General features: G+C 44.4%; 1 protein-coding gene across 5 annotated transcripts in view; it reads right to left on the bottom strand.

Annotated features, from left to right (window-relative positions):
* AMBRA1 (autophagy and beclin 1 regulator 1) overlaps positions 1–22346 on the bottom strand; it is a 103399-nt gene that overhangs the window by 49242 nt on the left and 31811 nt on the right. For 4 of the 5 annotated variants that reach the window (XM_078597100.1, XM_078597101.1, XM_078597097.1 and 1 more), the window contains 3 exons: positions 21247–21411; positions 14618–14701; positions 8610–8710 (listed from right to left, as the gene is read on the bottom strand). In XM_078597100.1, coding sequence (XP_078453226.1) covers positions 8610–8710; positions 14618–14701; positions 21247–21411 — 350 coding nt within the window. The remainder of the gene's footprint in view (positions 1–8609; positions 8711–14617; positions 14702–21246; positions 21412–22346) is intronic. The other variant, XM_078597098.1, reaches the window with a different exon arrangement.

Below are 22346 nucleotides of genomic sequence, written 5' to 3'. Positions count from 1 at the left end.
GCTTTCATTTGCACAAACCTCAGATAAGAAACAAACTCCATGTCGACCAGAAAAAAAAGACTTTTAAAAACATCCGAGAACACCACGTTTTTTTTACATGGCCAATGAAGGTTCACAAAAGTGCAGCTGGAATTCCTCCAGACAGATTAATGTGGGCATATATGTGGGCATGCATGGGGAATAGTAGCGTATTGGGTTTCGCATTGCTGCGACAAACCCGGCGTCCCAAGTTCGATTCCTGCCAACAGCTGACGTTTGTGGTGAAAATCTGAAATAGTTCTGGGCCTCCTGAAGGTCGATTCAATTGTAAGCAAGTACCTGGTTTGTCATGTATATAGCAATACTAGCGCAATAAAGGCAGCACGGTGCGATGCTGGCAAATACCAACCTCTAGCATACCATTTCACGGTTCATGCGTGGCTCGCTAACAGCGCTTGCCACAACAGCAAGACGGGAGGGAGGTATTTGTGCGCGTGTGTGGGGGTGCATGTGTGTGTGTGTCGGGTGAGCACAGGTGCCTATGCGCGTGCAAGGGGGTGTTGCGCACATGCCGGAGTTGACGCTCGCACTCCTGCGCAGAAATCTGACAGCTCTGCCGGTAATGAGACGGCAGAGCAGAAGGAATTGCAATGGGAAGGTCCGCAGGTCAAATCCTTGCCTGCCTAAATGAAGGTAGACTATTACAGTGACTGCCCAAATTATTTGAGCAGTAATGGTGGTTTGGTACAATATAGGCCAAGCACTCTCCCCTTATTTGGCTAAATATATTTCCGTGAACGCCAATTACTAAAAGACAATTGGTAAGCGAACGCAGCAGACTGAAAGTAAACACGTTACATTTAGAAAGCGCCCATAGCTTTCACCCCTGGGTTCCTGAACGTTGAGATTAATAAACAATTAGAGACAAAAACAATACAGTCAATTAGGCATCTTAAAACCACCCAATCACACACTTTAAACTATAGCAACAAAACAAGACGGCCTCAGATTTCATGTATGATCAATAATTCTCTTTCAGCAAATGGAATTGCTGCAGACTTTTTGGAAAGCCCCCTACAAAATTCTGTTTGACTGAAAGATATAAGGGAAATGAAGCCAGCGTACGATTTTAAACAGTGCTCATTTCTTCAGCACATTGCAAGCGATGTGTCCGATTCTCAAGCTCTAATGAGCTCTCGTGGCACTGATATCGGAACCACCACACGGCCCTCCCCTTGACAGCCATCAGTGGGCGTTCCGCTTCACGGAGAGTGATATTTCTCTGCCCTAATGACAAGTGTGGCATGCAGACTTGGCCAATGAACCGGCTTCTCAAATCAATAAACCTTTGTTAATCCCCACATGGCCCAAACAGCCTTCATTTATCAATGGCAACAAATATGTTAAAGGTATGAAGCCCCCCCCCCCATCTCTCTCCTCAACCCTGGCTGAGTGCACAAGACAAACAACCCTGGAGGAGCCTTGGATTTTCACCAAGAGATGGTTATGGGGGGGAGAAGTTTCAAAATGCAAATTTAGCATCAGCAGCAATGGCAGAAGACATTATTGATAAGATCATCATCTATCTTGGGAAATGTAAAATTGGTGTTTTCAGATTCAGTTACAACATTATATATTTGTGGATAAAAAGAAAGACAAAGCAGTCTCCACAGAAACGGTGTCCTTGGGGACAAATTCATGTTCTGGTAAATAAATGGAATTCCACGTAAAAATAAGAACATAGAGGTCAGGGTATCCGTCTTTTACAGAAACAAATTGCAGCCAAACTTGGCTGTTAAATGGAATTTAAATGTCAGCCTCGGCAAACCGCCCATGCGCGCCGCACCCCACTGCGCGCGCGCGCACACGCTCGCACGCCGACTCGCCACAACAAAACAAAATGAACGTCCCATATTCACGACATTACCCATTCTAACCGGCGAGTCGATGTTCCTCAATGCCATTAAACGTGCGGCTACGCGACATTCCCGAGGCGCGTGTGACACGCGAGAGGCACGCGAAAGCAGGAGCAAGGTCCGGCCCCGACAAACCCCAGGATTGGGACACGTCGCCGGGCTTGCAAAGGGCACCCCCACCCCTCCCCCGCAACCGCGCAGCCCAAGCACAGCGAGCGCCATCGATTACGGCTCGCCCTTTTACGGCTATTGATCCGCTGTTACTGGTCTTCATGAGCACGTGGAGCATCCCCACCTTACTTTCCAATTTCCCCCTTAATGCGAGTCAGCAGGCGGCATTCGGGTCACTGCTGGGCGCTCGGCACGGCGGGATAAATGGGCAAGCGAAGAGTGACTGGTGCACACGCGCACGTGCAGAGCCGCACGCGCAATCTTTGTAAAAACAAACTGAGCGCAAGCAGGTGGTTAACTTGGCAGCACTGTCTGGTTTGCACTTTAAAGGTGAAGAGTTCAATTTCAGCTTGCTCAAACACATACGGCATGACGTTTACAAAGAGATTAAGGCCACATTAGCCATGTCCAGGGTCAAGCACGCATTGAAAAGTATTCTGGCAATTGCAAAAGCTTAACCAGGTTTTGGCAATTCACAAGGGGCAAATGAATCGAAACCAAGATGTGCACTTTATTAGCATTTGGTGAGAAAAAATAAGTTGGCAAAAATGACTCATTCTTCTGGTCCTCAAAGGTCTTTGGGGCTTTGTCTTCACTGCTGACCTTAAGGGGCCAAGTGGGGTGGGCTGCTTGAACAGGCTGGGGCAAAGGGTACTCCAGAGATACAAAAATTCCCTTCGAAACAGGCGACCAGTCACATAATTTATCCACCCATCTCACAGTTCTCAAGGGAACTCATTTATTAAATGCATGTCAACCATGGCGGTATTTGTGAAAAAAACAAAGATCCCCTCACCGTTAATGATTTCACCCTCCACCAAAGTATAGCGGAAGAACAATTTCAAGATTGCGTTTGCATTACCCTATGCTGCTGGGTTCAGTGGTCTGGGAAGGGAAGCCATGGCTATGTAACCGATGTAAAATAGGTTGTGGAAGAGAGGAGCATTTTATGTCGTGCACTAATTTATAGTTTATAAGACTTGTAAATGTGGACAAGGCAAATTCAATTGGAACTGATTTAGGTTTAACATTAAATAAGCATTTTCATGTAATGCATTTTAAATTTAACAACGAGAACCACTTACATGCTGGTATCTTTTTTTCCTTCATTCCAGGATACTCGTATAAAATATGAAAACGCTTTTAAATATAAAAATTTCTGCAAATCTCTTGAGCGGCGAGAGGACATGAAAACTTTCCTCTGTAAAACGACAAATAATTTCCCGAAGCCTTACCTGCGCTAACACCAGCCACCTGCCTTGAACGGAAAAAAAAGTAAAATCTTTCATAATTAAACTCGGGTAATTCAGTGCCAGACAGTAATAGATACCCCACCCCCCCAGAACATCACGCTCCATCTTCACTATGCCCCACCACTGACGACCGCTGCAGCAGTTTGCCAAGCGGGACACTGACCCAAGCAGACACCCAAAGGACAAAGCAGATGGATGTGCCCCACACGCCACACACAGCTCTCCCACACGGCGGCAGTAAACGCAACCAACCGTACCCCACGTGCACACATTGGTTCATAATTCTTAATTGCCGTGCCAAATCCAGTGTGCACCCACAGAAAACTGTGCCGGGCGTTGGTAGAAAACACCACCCTGGCACGGCTCTCGGTAACTCCGCAGAAAAGACAGGGTTTTGAGTCTCTGTGTGTGTGTGTTTTGTGTGTGCGCAGTTGGAAGAGTAATATAAAATCTCAATAAACAAAAAATATGCGGATTGCCATGACTCAACCGCAGTAAAAAGTTGGGGAGACCCTTGACACACGGGAATTTATTTGAAAGCACATTGGAACGTTTGCTTTATAACCCACACACCTGGCTAACCCCCCTCTCTCACCTTGGGAAATGAAAGTGAATCCAACACAAGTGGCTCCGGCTCCCCAGTATGCTGATAATTATCTCTTGAGTAGAAGGCTACCCAACAAAAGACCTCGGCCTAACAAGAGCTCAAGAGTGAAGACTGTTAAAAAACAATCTACATGCATTGTTAAGAAGGCTCGAGCAATCACACACAGGTTGATAAGTTGAATAAAATATTTTAATGCTATTTTAATTTTACCAGGTAAGGCCCACTGAGCTATGTAGCTCTTTTCAGAAGTGACCTGGCTGCAATGACAGCTCAATTAATGGTTTGTTACGTGAACATTTAAAGCAGCCCAATACTCTAAAAAACATGTTTCTAAATGTGGAGGGAAGAATCCATGTGAGCAGGGGGGAGAACATCCAAACTCCAAATATACACAATTTGAGTAAACACAGAAATCATCGCCCCCATCTAGAAAATATTTGCAGAAACCTCCTAAAAAAAGTAAAGAAACTCAATGAAACTTTTCTTGGTAAAGAAGATTAGAAAAAATAATAAAGCTAACAGAATATTTATTTTAAAAATCTCTCTTCAAGAACGCAAGGAAAACTGCTTGCACAATTTATAACCCGATCCTATTGCCATATAGGCAACACAAATCAATCCAAAAATAATCTGGATGAGTTAACGGCCTCGGCGTGGTGTCTGCGAGCCAGGACTGATACAACGCAAGGACATGTGGAGTATGCCCAAACCATTTTCAATGCTGTTCAGCATTGAATGTGCTGGGGTCACCGAATGCACCGGCCCTCCGTGCTGCGATTGTCACGGTGTGACCGCCCACCATTGCCCAATGCCATCAAGTGCAAGCCTCCTCTTAAGAGGTCTGTGCAGACCCATGCCAGCACTTTTAGGTTGCCACAGCAATGGGGTCCAGGATTTCGCTGCACCACATTAGTCCCGTCGCCTCTCGCATCGCCAGCACTTTCATCCTGCCCAAAGAGGATTCTAGAGTGTACAGTGGCTGGAAAAGGGAGCCACTTAACCCAGAGATATACAGAAACACACATGTATTTTCACATAAAAAGACAAAGATTCTCCCCCGCCCCCCCCCCCCAACCTTTTTCGCAAGCAAGACTGAGGGCAAGTACTTTGAGGAAAGCACAGTCCATGGAGTGGGTAGTGGGGCCACCACAACACCCTGCCACCTTTGTCTCCAAGTGTTTACACATCGCTGCAGATATTTTAAGGCTGCGTCGACCTAGGGGAGGCCCAGGAATATTTCAGATAATCGCCACAGTTTAATGGTCGTATGCAGGAGTTGAACCCAGGTCGCTGGGTTCGTACCGCAGTGCACTAACCACGACACCACCGCTCCCCCCACTTTCACATACTCGGGCACGCAACGTGGTATTTGTGAAGCTGACTATTCTCGTGAATGCTACATCTGATTGAAAACATTATGAATTGGACGCTTCATAGCGTAGCTAAATTCCACACAGAACCATCAATGCTTGCACGCGAAACTTTCACGCTTGCTTGAGAATAGCATTAAGATCTTCAAGACGTTGCTGGAAAAGACTTCTATTATTGGCACGGTAACCATGGTTTTTAAAATAATGTTGCTTGCAAACGATCATTGCTCTTCATGGTGAATGTTATTGCAGACAAAAAAAATAACACCTGCCAGAATTTACAGCTCTTCATGTACAGTGGATGTGTATATATATATTTCATAAGTTACTGCCAATGATAATCCATGAATAAAATGCAAATTAGTAAATTATTTTCTTGTTAGCCTATTTTAGCATCTTCACTATTACGTGCTGCCCTCTTGTGTTGGTATTAACAGACAGCCCAATTTCTTGGTAATGTTTAGACTTGAACACACTGACCAAAGCTAAATTGAGAAAATATGCTCCCAAGAGAAAAAAGTCCCTATTGACAATTGCAACGATATTATTGCCACTTTTTATCTTCTTTCACTCACTCATTGGCATCTGTGATATCTTGTACATTTTGAGAGCCTATCTCAAGGGATAAAAGATTGCCAGAATGACCGTGGAAAATCTCGTCACGATGACTTTTCGGAAATAAAAACGAATTGATGGCACTTAGAACACCGACTGATACTTGGCAAATGTAAACTAATAATCCAAGGTTTCCAAAACAAAAAACACAATCTATTATTAATGAAGAACCTTTGAGGTTTCGTCGCAATAACTGAGAATTTGTCTCAAGAACTACATGAAATCCAACTTAGGTGGGGGGGGGGGGGGGGTTAGGCACAACTTCAAACAAATTTCACGCCAGTGTCATAACACGTCATCATAATATATCATCTCCATCAAAGTTTAACACACTCTTCCCAATACTTCAATGACTTTTCCAGAGAGCACAATGTCAACATTCGCCATCTTTTAAGCTGAAAAATCAAGGGGTGCGCAGTTGTGTGTCGTGCACCCTATGATCTCCATGTTGGACTACATTGGTAGGTAGCCAGCCAGAGACATATGAACAAAAAAACTGTAATTGCATAGTGACAAATGCATTTAAAGAAAAGTTGATGAAATACATTTTCCTTCAAAAGCAAAAAATATAAACCAATGCCAACCATCCAAAGCAGTGAAAAGTTGTTGTTCTATAAATGTAAAATCTTGCAAAGAAGTACATAATTATATAACACTAAACTACACACATAAATAATATTGGTGCGTACATACACGTTGTATGCAGTCGAGGATGTACATTAAAATTACAAACACTCGTGTGGAAACCACCCGAGATGGCAGCCGTAATTGATTTGTGGTCAAGCACCCATGGGGACCTGTGAAAATCATTTTTTTGAGGCCATCACACGAGATCCTGCTTGCCTCAATATCGCTGCAGCCAGAGCAATATAAACACGGTTTATTGCAAGTGCTGCAAGCCTGAACTCCCACAGAGGGCAAAAACAAACAAAAGCACCCAGCAAATGCTGAAAGATTACAATCTTTCATTTAGATACTTAAAATGCCAATAATGTCACACAGAATGCACCTGATCTCGCAACCTAAGCAGGCCTGAGCCTGGATAGTGCTTAAGATGGGCGATCACCCAGCAGCAAGCCAGGCTGCAATTGGTGGCACGGAGCTGTGCTATGTGGCAGTCAGCAGAGAGCAGTGCATTCAAATCCATTGCTATACTGTACTTCTATGCTCCTGCGGCTCAGCTCACTACCCACGCTCCAGATACATGACTATCCTTAGCAGAAGAATTCCAAATTAGAGGAAGGAAAAATATTGGTCGGTCATGACAGAGACGTTTAGTAAAGAATCTATAAGGCAGCAACTCAAAGGCAGGAAAGTGCATGAATTGTAAGTATTGATGCTCGTGTGAACGGGAGCAAACATTTCCATCTGGGCACATACGTAGAAGTATGGAGTGGAGTGTATATGTATGGGGCTCAATTACCACCAAATTAGAACAGAAATAACTTATAGCTGCCAGGAAGATGAACAAACCCACAGTTATTTGGGCACATTAAAAGATCCAACAAACCAAACCCATCCGCAACAAGGCAATATCGAAGGTACTAGAAACAGAGGGAGTGCCAAAGGAAAACTGAGTACAAAATACATTCTAGTCTGTTTACATTACAGCACAATAGTTACCTTCTATCTGTTTAATGCTTCTGTAACTTAATTTTCTAACTGTATTATGATCAGTCTAAAAATAATCTGCCCACGGCCGACTTGTGCAAGAGGAAAGGGGCCATCCATTTAATATGTACGCATGGAGGGGGGAGTTAACCCAAATGCGTCCGCTTGCGTATGGGGGGGTCTACTGACAATGTACGTAAGCATAGGAAACGGGGGGGGGGGGGGGTGAAGCCTCGATAATAATGTGTCTACATTGGCCTTCAAATGATGAGTTAGGTAGTCCGGCGGTGGACTGTTTGCTTAAACACGTTAATATTATTAATCTTTGATCATTTCTGCGTGGATTAAATACAAGCCGTTCTATAGGATTTGGGGGTGGGGGGGGTGCGTCAAGCGTACGTACGCAGGTGGGGGGGGGGGGTGTAAAAAGTACGTGTGCGTACAAGGAGGGGGGAGAGGGGTAAAATTTTGACATATTTTTGCATACGTACTAAATGGATGGCCCCAAATGTATTATTTAATAGTGATTTATGTTCGTGCGACATTTCCAATTTCCAGAGGTGTGGACTCGAGTCATGTGACTTGGACTCGAGTCAGACTCGAGTCATGAATTTGATGACTTGCGACTCGACTTGGACTTGCATAACAATGACTTTGTCCCACCTCTGCCAATTTCTCACGTGACAGTTGCGTTTGTTCCAATTTCTCATTCCTTCACTGGTGTACTTTATTTGCTTTGTATTTGTTATGTTGGTGACCAAGATCACTAAACCATATCAATACAATCCTTGGTCTTCTGAGTTCTCACCTGATTAAATAACCACCCCCCCCGACCCCCCCAGTAACTTGAAACTCGACTTGGATTCAGATCCTTGGCACTGCAGTCGGCTGCTGATCGGCAAGGCCGAGGACCGTTGGGGGGGGGGGGGGGCAAGGTGGAAGGGGAGATCGCGACCAGAGCTGCCGCCCAACACGCACAGTGGCCCCCCCCAATGACCTCGTCGTTTAAACCGGGCATGGGAGATGGATAAACGCAAGCAACATCGGGATTCTGCTGAATCTCGCTCCTGCGTAGCGGCGTCTTTACCTGCGAGCACGCGGTTGACGGAAGCGTGGGTTGCGAGGCCCGGCTGCCCCCGCTCGTGAAAGATGCCCGCGTAAGGTAAGTAGTCCGGCAACAGGAACCGCCTGCACAGCACAACACAGCAGAGACGAAACAAAGTTTTTATAGCACCTGCATTTAAAAACTCAATCCAACTCCAGGGAGAAGAGAATGGTGGGTAAAGATCATCCTGTCACAGTGGATCACATGAACTCACAGCGTCTCACCAAAAGATGTATAGCCTTTAACAGACTTTTGCGTCGAGTGATAGGTAGCGAGCACCTATGAATGCCGGCATGACACACAAAAGGGGGTGGGTGGCCAGCACCACGCTCAGCCACATTTGTCTCCCAAGTGGCGATAATAACACATCGCACAAGGTGCTCAGTTTAGGCTGAGTCGACCTAGGGGAGGCCCAGGACCAGTTTAGATATTTGTTAGTGGTGTTGGCTGTGAGCGGGAATTGAACTCGGGTCGCCAGGTTTGCAGCGCAGCACGCTAGCCACTGCGCCACCGCTCCCCATACCACACTCTATATATACATACACACACACACGATGTTTCTGTGATACTGCATTGGTCGTGGAACACAAGCAAAAATAACAAAAACATTAGTCAATAATACTACCCTAAGAGAGTGACCTCTCTGCTTTGGAGGGCCATTTCTTGAAAATGTCACCTTTTGTATTTTTGTTCCTTTTAGGACAGGGTTATTGGTGAATATGTTCGAGCTTTTTGATATTTATCATAATATGCATGCGCTACACAACCAACCGTGTCCTCTATTAATCTATAGCATATATCCATACACACACATGAAGCAGATGCCTGACGGATGCATGTTTATTCTGGGATAGTGTGCAAAGGCTTTATAAATGCCCAGAGCAAAACATTTTTAATTACGTGCAAGATTCGGCTGTTCGTGCGCCTGAAACAGGTGTTCACATTCAGAATTTGGTGAGGCCGAAAGTAACACAGCTACAGGCTCAAACCAAGCAGTTCCCTGGATTTAGTCATTGACCGAAATAATTTGCTCTAACAGATGGAACTGACTGTCCCAAGCCAGCATCACGCAATGCAGTTGCAGAAACGCTAACAGCCTCGGTGGGATACACGTAGGTGTTGATGGAGTGTTTGTCTCGACTATTAAAACGAATGTGTCATGTCTTAAGCCCGTGGTGAGGAACAAACGAGTATCCCTCTGACTCTCATGAATTACCCACACTTTGGACCGACAAACAGCCCACTAATAATCCCACTATAAAACAGGGCTTTAAATACGACGGCTAATAAAATGAACATATATATACGGACAATGAACTTTACAAGGTGACAAATAAAACAGACAACGGTTCCAATTGAACGACAAGGTTAACCTATGAAACAGTGGAAACATTTTTAAAGAGGCCGGTATGTTTGGTAAAGAGACTTAACTGTCAATAAGACAATACACTGAGGCGCTGCAAGAAGTCGATAAACCCAATGAAAGCTCGCGGCAAACCCGGCCAATCTGTAGTCGTGGAGGCCAAGTGGTTATGCACTTTCAGAGCCAACGCAGGGACGCATCAGCCCCTGCGCCTTATCGGATGTCGAGGTGTATTTACAGTCACGACACCAAGCTCAGGGGACACAGGGACTGTGAGTCAGTGCCTCCATCTCAGTTAATTTTCCCCACTCGCTGCGTAGACCTCCCGGTGCCTACTCCATCGGGGTTCACGTGCTGCTGGCACAGTGGCTGGAAGCTCACCTCCGGCAACACAAATGCACCGGTTGGAGTCCCACGCACGACGCTTCCATAGCATCTCCCGATGTGCAATAAATGTTCTTCTTGGTTCTTTCGGTAAAGTCACGTAGAATGGAAATAATAAAATAATAAAACATAATAAAATAATTCTCACGACGTTTATTATGTTTTTTTTTATTCTTTTATTTCCATTCTACGTGACTTTACCGAAAGAACCAAGAAGATGAATCCCTGCAGTCACGAAAGCTTTAAATCGAAAAGTGCAATAAATGCTTAGTCTACAGCCAAATCCCCCCACAAAATGGAAATTATACATGCTCGCTGGTGTAAATGCTAAGCACCCCGCTCTTAAAAACTGTAAGCCACTGCTGTGTTAATGCAAAGAAGTCTTTGTCTTCAGTGTCTAAATATCCCACAAGAGGGCAATGCGGTGATTATAGTTTAAAAGACGTTCAACTAAACACTCTTTATGAAAGCACTCATCACCACATAGCCTTAATAACAAAACAACGTTCCCTGGCGTTGGTGCGGTATTTGCAGTTGAACACACAAATACACACATTTCGGCTATGGGAGCGGCATCGGAAAGGTCTACCATCAACTTTGGCGACTGAAACATTGCGGACATATAAAGCAACGTTTGGCTCCTTAAAATAGTTGCGTAAAGATACGTGATGCAGCAGTTATTTTGTTATGTAAGCTTGCCAAAGAAGTTAATCAGCAGGTCTCGACATCATTGTGGGGCACTGTCCCCAGTCAAAGAGCGTGACTGAATTTTACGGCTTTCCATAAAGCATCGTGACGGTGGTGGGGGCCTGGTGATGATACGCTGGCGATTGCGGCGGGCTCCACCTCGGGCCGTTTTAACAAATGACCTGTCGGAGGTAACGTCATGCGCGGAGGCTCGCCTGTATAAATGGCAGGGCTTAATCTCTAAGGTAATCTGACAAATGCACTTCCGCCAGCTGGTCCCCTCACCTTTCTCAACAAACCCATACAACCTCCACACTGCAGTGGCACGTATAGGTGAGCGCAAAAAAAAAAACACGATCATTCAGAGCACCTTTCTCAATCCACTGCTGGATTAAGGTCTCCCCCATGCCGGGTTTTGGCAATTACGATACTTCACCACGCTCGTCAGTGTGGGTTGGTCGAGTGGGGAGCAGGGTAACAACCCACCACCGCTTCAAATATCACTTGCCACTGATATTAGCCATTGTCTGGAATCAAACTCAGGTCACAGGCTTCATAGCGTAGTGCACTAACCACCGTGCCACCACTCGCTCACTAAAAACTAAATTGTGTCTGCCTCAATGGAACTACACAAGGAACGGGAGGTGAAACGAATCACCTACCTGGCACTTCTATGAATTTCCATGACACAATTAGATTTTGTTTTTACATTGTGGCGACTGTAGTGGCCTCTAGTGGCTGGAGGGGGCACATGATCCGATTGCATACATTTATGAATCTAAAAAACATTGATTCTTCGACGTGTGGTTTAATGTTATTGTTGGCTTACGAATCGATATTAATTGATGAATTGATGCAATGTTACTTACAACCCTACTAGGAACCCACCTGGGGCTTTACAGCAGAACATCAATTGACCAATCAAAGTGCTGCCCAAATGCCAATTCCTGTTCTTGAACTGAAGCACACGCTCGTGTTTTCTTTTTGTACGCAAAGATTGCAATGGCAAAATATGATTACAGGGCCAATTCAACCCACACAATGGAGAAACCTTGCACTCACATCACACTGCAACAATTTAGCATCTCATAATAACGGCAGATTTCACAGGACACGATGCTCTCGTGATTATAGCAAAGGCACAACCACCGATCATTACCGCTCGGAACATTGAGAAATTATACAGTTGCCGACATCACACACAAAAACGGCTTTCCTCGATTTACCATATTCAGTAGTGCCTTTATCGCATCGCGGCGGCGATTAAGAATTCTCCGCACCGTTGTTTATTTATTAATATTCTAATTATCTGGCTGCATATTGAAATGTAATTAGTTTTACCACGCACGTTTTTGGGAACAATAGTCTTCCTCGGGAAGCGTTTATTTATCGTCTCACAAAATCCAATGGTCGTCTTTCACGGGGAACTAATCAGCAGCAGCATCATTGAGCATGTTACCCTTTGGCAGGACAGTGGATGTGTGTTTATTCTGGAGAAATGTGTAAAATGCTTCTCGTAAGATACACCCATGGAGAACTCCTAAACAGAAATTTGACACATCACACCTCTCCGCTCACCCCGCTGGGGAAGGGTAGTCTTAATCTTTCTTACCCCATCTCTCCCAGAGGCTAAAGCCATTTCGGCACCGTAATTAAATTAAAGCAAGAACATTTTTACTTGGTTATTGCAAAGTATGGCTCCAAAATCTCTAGCACCTGCTGTTTTTGGATCTTCTACCAAAAACAGGACGGAGGAAAAAGGCTACGCAGATCTGTTACTGTGATAGCCAACACAATGAGGAATGTTTCCTCTACAAAGGTCTGAGATTTTGGGTCTTCACAACACGCAGTTATTTATTAATTCGGTGTTTAACACAATTGTACAAGAGCTGGCTACCACAGTTTTTAAATGTACATGTTGTAGATAACTTGGAACAGCAATCTTTGTGTACCAAAACCACCAAGCCAAACATGGTTCTCAACAATATGTTGACAAAAACACATTAAAACTGGTCCCTCTTTTTTTGGCCTTTAACAGAATATTAATAGCTCCTATTATTTCTAGATTTGAAGCTTTCGTGACTGCAAGGATTCATATTCTTAGGTTTTTTCGGTAAAGTCACGTAGGTAAAACATCAAAATTAATAAAAAATAAAATAAAACAAAAATCACGACGTTTCGGAGGCAACACAAGTCTCCGGCTGTGACGGTCCCACCTGATGACGGAGACTTGTGTTGCCTCCGAAACGTCGTGATTTTTGTTTTATTTTTATTAATTTTGATGTTTTACCCACGTGACTTTACCGAAAAAACCTAAGAATATAAGCTCCTATTATGGCCAGACTAAATTATCGATTAACGATTCACCTGGAATGCACCTGAACCTGTCAGATGTCGGAAGGTAAGCAAGGTTTGAGTCTGGATATTGCAAGGATGGGCGGCCACCGTGCATAGCAGGAATGATATGCTGTCGGGCTACGTGGTGGTCAGACAGTGCAGAGAAATCCATTGTTGTACTGTACTTCTATTCCCCCTCATCTACGTTTCCCCGCATTTACCAAGCAGCATGGACCAGCGTGGCGAGTTTTGGTCAAATAACCCCCACAATCTGCATGGCTGAGAGGAGGACCTCATCCAGTAGTGGATGACACGGGGGCGTTACATGGACACATGTTTATATTTATACTCTTTGGTTCTGCCGGTAAGTCACGTAGGTAGAAATCAAACAAAATAAATCACTACACTATAATACCCTATTAACACTACTTCGGCTACCTTTGTTTTCAAAAACTTAAATAAACTCTTGCTGGTAACAGCTTCTCTTCACAAGGCAGCAGACATCTCGGCTGTCGCGATTTTCACCTGAAGACGATGGCTTGTGTTGCTATCGAAACGTCGTGATTTATTGTTTTATTTCTACCTACGTGACTTATCGAAAGAACCAAAGAGTATGGATTCCTGCAGTCACGAAAGCTTCAAATCTAGATTGTTCATATTTAGCCAATAGTTTCAATGGAGCCAGGCTCAGGACCGTTCGACTCCCATGTGCTGATGCTGATGCAGTTTTGATGGGCACTTGCGTTAGGAGCCCACATACAGGTGACGGTGATTAAAAGCACACCCCCTAAGCAGTAAATCCAGCTGTGCTTATATCCAAAGTGTGCTTGTATCATAAGTTGCCTTTCACCTTCCCTGCCCCAAACCCCATTAGTAAAATGGAATATCATAATGTGCCTATATCCAGCTTCTACTGCACATGAAATTTCACCAATGATAATGTGAACTTAGCAGTAGGAGACAGGGTGGTGGGGGAGGAGGGGTTGCACACCTTTACTTTATTATCTTTATTCAATCGTAAAATACCTTGCTCAGTAATGACATGAATGCGGGACCATCAATGTCCGTGAAGTGACCCGACTTAAAATTCCGAAAATCAAACATCAAACCTGTGAAACAAACAAGATTCAGAGCATCCTTTTCGCAGTAAACGATGGAGGGGGGCCATCGCAGGGCAATGGACGGAGCGTGACCTGGCGCGGAGGAGTTTTCGTCTCACCTGGGGGTGAAACGGCCGAGGGATGGCACAGGCAGGCGCGATCGGGGAGCAACACGCGGCCGTGATCGCTCGTTCCCGCCATCGCTAGAAGTGGGCCACACACACGGGGGAGAGGAATGGAGAGAGAGAGACGGAGGAGAACAAGGGAGATGGGTGGGGGCACACAAGGGAGAAGGGGTTGGACGATTGGGAGATGGATCGAATGGATGATGGAATTGGGGTGAAGATGGTGGGAGAACGAGGTAGGGGGGGGAGAGGGGAACCGGGTGACTGGAGAAAAACGATCCAACACGTGTGTGTGTGTGAGCGTACAGCTATCTCGACCCACAGGGGTCAGCAGAGACAAAAATTATGTCTGCAGCCAAGCTGTAAGGCCACGAGATAAAGGCCAGCCGGCACACCGCATGTAGGACGAGACTAAATTGAACATAATTAAATAACAGCAAAATAACAAATCATACCCTGACATGTGCTTGTAGTCACGAATATTTTTGCTTTACCTAAACTTTAATGGCGTTAAATAACGCCCGTGGGGTTTTTCGTCTAACGCGTGCGCTTTTCCAAAAAAAAACCAGCAGCGCACGAAACAAAACCAACGAGTGCCGTTTACAATATTACTGTGTTTTATGAAACAGGATGACAAAGAAAACAAGTGGCAGGACTGTTCACACAAACCCACCGCACCGCCTTCTGAACTGATTAGCGAGCGCACAGGCACCACCAAACAGCGCCAGAGTTGTGCCGGCTCCCACGGGGAGGACAAGGGACTACGGGGCGACCCTCCGGCACTGCCGAAACCCACCGCGCGTACCCGCTACGCTGGGATAAATCAGGGCTGTTCACTATCATCCTCCGGGGAGGCGCTGTTCTCTCAAGCACCTTATTTTTTTTTTAAACCTTCTATTTCCTAGCCACCGGCCCCAGCCTGCCTGCTGCACCCATTACTTACTACGACAGCTTCATTCTCCGAATGCGGCTCTGCCACATCAATCACGGGGGGCCTCAGCGCACAAGGCAGGAGTGCTCAACCACTCTCCATCGAGCCTCTGGCTTGGCTCCTGAAACTTAAAGAGAACCCCCAAAATGACACTGGCATATCTCTTAATGGTCGGTCACCGTACACGCCCCAAACCTGTCAATGTGGTTGGCCCAATGAAGTGCCTCCAAAACTCTACACCAAAACCATCCACTTCTCGTATGTTTGCCCTCCATTGAAAAACTAAAACTCAAGAGAAGACTCAAATTTCTCACAATCCACGAGCACTATTTAAAGATGACGGCAAGCACATCGCTAATGTGGAATGTTGTGCATAACCATCAATTCTGCTGGAAGCTATCACAAAGGACATACAATATGATTGAGTACATTTCAAAATAAGTTCTGAATGAAAACTACATTACAAAAGCAGAAGCCACAACTCAACAAAATACAGCTGAATAAACTCCATAAGCCTTCGGCTTCTGTCATTATAGGCTACGTTAAGCTGCATCAACTGCCGAGTTTCATTATACATGCTGTCTCTTGCATTCTCATAGCGCAATAAGACTTTCAATATTATAACAAAAATGCATTCAAAATTCTGCTACATTAAACACTACCTCTCCTCGTCTCGCTATTCTTGTCCACGCTATTTCTATCAAATGTCCTTCCCCTCGAATGCTAAGAAATGCATCCCAGCATACGTCAAGTTTTTTAAGGAGCCTAAAACAACATTCAAAACACCGTCAAGCCTGGCAAAGTAAAAATACAATACATAGTAGCTGTACAAGTGCACACAAAGATAGCACCGTTGGATACAAATTTATATAACATGTAGCATTAAAAAGTAGTGGTTACTTTCAGAGAGAAAGCCACGTAAAGTGACTGATGAAACAATCAAGTTCAGCCACCATCTGCCAGGTAATTACTTTCATCTATTTTGTTTTATCCATGAACAGTAGTATTAGCACTTGCCCAATACAAAATTAATGACAAGATTAAAAGATCAGCATATATTTTAATAAAGGGCCTTAAAATTCACCTGCATACATGATGGCCTGTGCGGATTTGTCAACATACGGATCATGCCACTGTTCTTGTGTACATAGCCAAGTAAATTAGATATAATTATGCATAGCAGCTTAAAAATACATGTAAAACATTTACATAGAATTACACATAAAACATGCAAAACCTATCACCAATTATAACACCTCCGTTGGCCTCAATAACGAATACAGTAGAGCATTATGCACAAAACAAACTGGTGATTCCTGCAATATTTATTCATACAAACATAAGACGCTTATGTTTTATTAAAGCAGTGCTACCCTCGATGTAATTGCAAAACTGCCCACAAACCGTCACAGCGAATGACGTCACTTGGGCCTGCTTAGCATGTAAAGCTTTGCAGGTTGACCTAAAAACAAAATGCGGCAACAAGCAAACATTGCATTTATTGACATGCATTTTACATGCATATTGGATTACCCGGCTTTGGATAATTTAAATAAGCAACAGCCCTTCACAAAAGATTTGCACAGGCATAGCCCCTTTGTCGCACAGAAGTCACAACGGCGACTCCATGAGCGATCACATCCAGTCACTGCCACCAATTTCAAAGCTGCCAAGGAGCGCAACATTTATTCGAACGTTACCACTTGGTCCGCGGAATATCAACGCGTTTATTTTTCCATTTGACGCAATCACACCGGTAGCATATGGTGGCAAGTGCACCCGGTTGGATTGGGTGACATTTAGACGCCGCCACACATTCTGTGGGATCTGGGGGCCTTGTAAATAGAAATGCAGTACACGGCGCACAGCTGCAAGCACCGTGGGGGGTCCCTATTATAGCTAATGAGTTTCCACGCAACAGGTGTGCACACGGTATAAATGGCGCACTTATTTTACGATGCCAAAAAAACTAATATAATAATAACGGCTTCTAATAATGGCTTCGCAAGATACAGAGTCCACTTGCGTACGGCAAACGGCAACTTGCTAATGGAGTAAGCAATTAATTTTCTTAAACGGGGGAATGTTTGTTGCAGTATTCCTCGCGCAAACTGTAGGGGGAAAGAAATGGATAACCGAGTCAACTATAAACAGCTTGGGCGTGAGAAACAGTGTCGACAAGAAGCCAAGACAGATGGGCACGGGGTAAGGGCGGGCGCCAGGGTGGGATAACAACGCAGAAAGATGACACGGGGACTTAAGTGAATTAAATTTTTATCGAGCTTGATGACACTTAGATAGACATGACATCGAAACTTGTCCCAAATCATATTTTTGTTAACTTGTTATCTAATTTCATAATCAACAAATACATAACCAGCCACATACATTAATATATAATGGGGGCTTTGCAAGTTAAGCTTTGGGGACACTGAGCAATGTGGCAGGAAATAGGGAGCACCTGGTACGCTAGGCCTCGCGTGAATCACTTGAGTCAATGTAAACGACCTCATGTCCCAAGGGCACTGATTGCCAGGCATTACAGTTGATTGACTATTTAGGAGCTGGGAATGATAAACTACTTTTAAAAAGTCCGTGTTTCAAGATGATATACACTTTGTTTTTGCTATGGCAGAAGTCCAAGTCGAAATAATATAGTGAACGGTCAAATAAATGTTTTTCAATGGAGACCATTTCGAGACGATTACATACTAAAGCTCCAACACAGTTTGAGGACACGATATGCTCATACTGATGGAACACACACTATATCCTCTGCACTTAAATGCTTTTCGTGCTCAGGACTTCTTCTCGTCAATTTTCAATACAAAGCAAGTCGCCTTGCCGATTGAAACGCATTAATTTAAATGTCACGTTGAATGTTTAATGCTCGCCACGAACAGGCCGGATTAATGTCACGACATCTGCACAACGGATTATAAATTAGAACAATGTGGTGCAATACCATTATTGGCATGCTGCTTTCAAAAAGCATCGCGGAAGGCAACGCGCTGTTGCTAATTGCCGGCGCAATGCCTAGATGTGAGCTGTGCCTTAGGCAGGCCAATTCATATTTTGTGCATCCTCGCGACTCCCTTGTGGCCCTTCAGGAGCTCCGTCTGCATAACCCTTCTCTACCCAAGCCGCCCGAAGGAGTGAGAGGTGATTTACTTTGAAAGACAGCAGTTTGTAATGAAGCATATGCCGGCCAAACGCATGTCCCTGTGGGCCAAACACGTTACTTTGAACAATCAATGTGCTTTTGTAACGCTACAAATTCTAACGAGGACAACTACAACAAAAGAGGAAGAACGGGGTGGGGTGGAGGGGAAAGAGTGGCATACGGGAGACAGTGTCATTTATTCACACATTATCCCTTGATTGGCATGCTCCTTAACCGCCACGGGCCTTTTGTGACTCTTACTCAAGATAAAATAGGCTGACCGGTGATATGAAAATTGCAAGCTGGTCCCTAAAGTAGATTTACAAGCAAAACAGAGGGGCTCAACGTGGCCACAGCAGATGAAGGCCTTGCAGAGCCATATTCTCTTTTTGGCTGGGATAATGGGGGTCACGCTGAGCTGTATTCAAAGTGACAGGCGAGCAAGCGAGGCTCCGTGCACCAATACAGCGCCACCAACACCTTGTTATGACTCGAGATTGTGCGCGCCGGAATAAGGCACCCAACACTGTTTGGAAAGAGAAATCCTGCACGTGCTTCTAAAGGTAAACAAAACGAGAGAGAAGCTCTCCGTTGCACACTCAGGTTTGTGTCTCGCGTTGTTCGCTCGGCGCGTCCGACGTTTCGCTCTAAGTCTCTGGAAGCTGGTTTGGGAACTGAAGCAGCTCCCGGGCTTGCCGTACAACGCATGCGGCACAACCCAAAAAACCACGTCAGAGAAGTATACAGCACGACCGTAAAAAGCTACGCACGCTGTTTAAAAATTAGGGTTGAGTTTTCTTTGTGGATGGCATCAAGAAGCCTGTTTGCATATTTAGACTAAAGGCAGGCTTACAGATTTAAGATGTAAATGTGCGAGAATGGAACCCAGCAAGAACTGGGACAATGTAAAAAAAGTAAAAATGTACAAAAGTTGTCACGAAATTTAAAAGTGCACGTCAAAACAATTTCACAAAAAGGAACCCGTTAAAATATTTTAAAATGGATATTACATAAAAGGAAACGGTGACGCAAGAAACAAAACAACAAATAACTACATCCAAAAATATACAAAAAGGAAAATAAATGTTTGAAATGAAAATCTTCAAAGAGGGACTTCAATACATCAAACGCATAACTCTTCTGCGTTCGTTTTGGAGTTATTGCACTCAGGTGGGAATGTGCTGCATTTTTCAAGAAATCAAAATGTGTATCACTTGATACAAAACTAAACGGCAATTTGAACCTATCTGCATAGGTTCATCCGTCTTGAGAAAAAAAAACGACGAAAAAAGGGATGAGTATCAGAAAACAAATTAACCTTTTTCACAGCTGCATGGGATACACATTCTGGCAATTTCGGTTTGCTTTTGTTAACTTAATTGGGTGACAAAACAGCTCCACTCCTGTTAAGATACAATTAAATAACAATTTTCAATTTGTCTTATTTATCTACCTAAGGGCATGCGGAGATTAAAAATAACACTCATTTGCAAAGATAAATCAAGGAGGATTATACAAAGGCGTACACATATTGTATTAACATTTAAATGTAGGAATTGATCATAATGCCTTTGACCAATCCCATCCTTGGAAGTTAAGCAGGACTGAACCTGGATAGTGCTTGGATAGGCAGCCACCAGGCAAAACAGATCGTTATAGGCCGTGGGACTACGTGCTGGGTGGCAGACAGCTAAAAAATTAACCCGTAAAAACAAAGTTTTTCACTATAAATCCTTTATATGCGTGGCGGCTAGAGTCCTCTCGTCCTCTGGCTTGAGATGGCTGCCACCTATGGGTCAGATGATTGTCTGCCACCATTAAGCAATTGGTAATTAAATATTTAATTTTTTTTCCCTAAACAGTGTAATATTTAGGAAAAAAAATTTCACGAAAATTAATTGTCACGCACAACGAGTCTGTGTGCAAAATGTCAGCTCGATTGGATCACGGGAAGTGGGTTAAAAAACGACCGAAAGATTTGCACGGTCGTAAGCAAGCAAGCAAGCACACAAGCAAGTGAACTTAATATAAAGGATTTAAAAAAGACATTGTTGTACTGCACACCAATATTCCTCGCCTTCACTCACCCCCACACTGGCCAGCGTGTACACCAAAAACACCCCCAGCGACATGCAGTGTTGGGGAGGCCCTCATCTAGCAGTGGATTGACAAAAATGACTGTACCGCACATGCGGAAGAGATGCAAGATGAAATTGGAGAGTTTGGAGGTCAATAAATAAATAGACAAGAAAATGGGAAAGGCCTTTGGCCAAGCAGTGGGGAGTGAAATGCTGCCAACAACAACAGCAACGGTCTATCCAGCATCGTCTTTTGCACGTTGCATTCGGCCTGAAATCACTCCCTTACCGAGTGACTCCTGATTATCTCAAATTCCCCCTTTTGTTCTGGCGTCGTGAGATGCGCTCCGAGGCACAGTATGAGCAATAAACTATGATGATGGTGGTTGCTGTCAGAGAGGAAGGGTGAAGAGAGGTGGGGGAGGGGGCGGCAAAATGTGGCGGCACTCACTCGGGTTCATCGTCGTCGTTGAGCCCCGTATGGGACACGGCTGGGGGTGCGGCGCCCCCCTCCCCGTGCCGCACGTGCTGGTAGCGCAGCACGCGCTGCCGGATGCTGTCCCTGCGCGTCAGGTGCTGGATGAGCCGCTGGGCGTAGTAGGCAGCGGGAGACAGCCTACCCATGGCAGTACCACCACCACCACCACCGTCGATGACGATCGATTAATAACACCAACAACAGTTTCAAACACGCCGAGTTGTCTTGGGAGAAATGCAACTTCACTGGATTCTATCAGAATGTCGAATTGATGGCTGACTTACATCTTCCTCCTTTGTCAATCAACTGCTTGGATTGGTTCTTTTTTAGTTACGTTCATTTTGTTGAAACCAGGTGAGAAATAAAGATGCCAGGATGGTCTCATTTTCAAGGGTGGTCTGGGTCATCAAAACAACAACAGTAAAGCCTTGGATTAAGGTTTTCCCACACCGTCACGGAGGCTGTTTGACCATACTTCGCCAAGCTGATCAGTGCACACTCGTGAAGTGAAGGGAGGGGGGGACTGGAACCAGTTAAAATCACTCGCCCCGGATATTAGCAGTGGCCAGGATACAAACTCAGGTCACCAGTTGTACAGCTCAATGCACTAACCACTGAGCCACTGATGAATTTTATAACGCCAATATAAATTTCCACTACATTCTGGATTTTTTTAAAATGCAGAGCCCAAACCACAACTTAAAATAATTGAGCATATACCATACAGCATAATGAAATCTGTTGTATCCCATATAACAATCATGTTGAGAAAATGTCAACAAATTTTGTAATACAATACTCTACTGATAGTCATACTTCAACACATGCATTATTCAGAACAACAAAGAAGCTGTAATATCAAATTAAGTGTTCCAAAAAAACTATATCCTATTCTCACTCACCTCTATTTCCTCAATTTGACACCAATACAGCTTCAATAATCATCATGGGTATACATAAGCCACTGTTTTTCCCAGTTTAATCCCCCCAAAAAAATTTATTTTACGAGCTTGTTGCATGCAATTTCTATTTTGGTAATATTTACCGAGACCCAATTTTGCAGCCCACTTTCT

The sequence above is a fragment of the Lampetra planeri genome, chromosome 8 (assembly GCF_965212315.1).
Source record: "Lampetra planeri chromosome 8, kcLamPlan1.2.h2, whole genome shotgun sequence".
In the NCBI taxonomy this organism is placed as follows: domain Eukaryota; kingdom Metazoa; phylum Chordata; class Hyperoartia; order Petromyzontiformes; family Petromyzontidae; genus Lampetra; species Lampetra planeri.
This window is presented reverse-complemented; position numbering and strand designations above follow the sequence as displayed.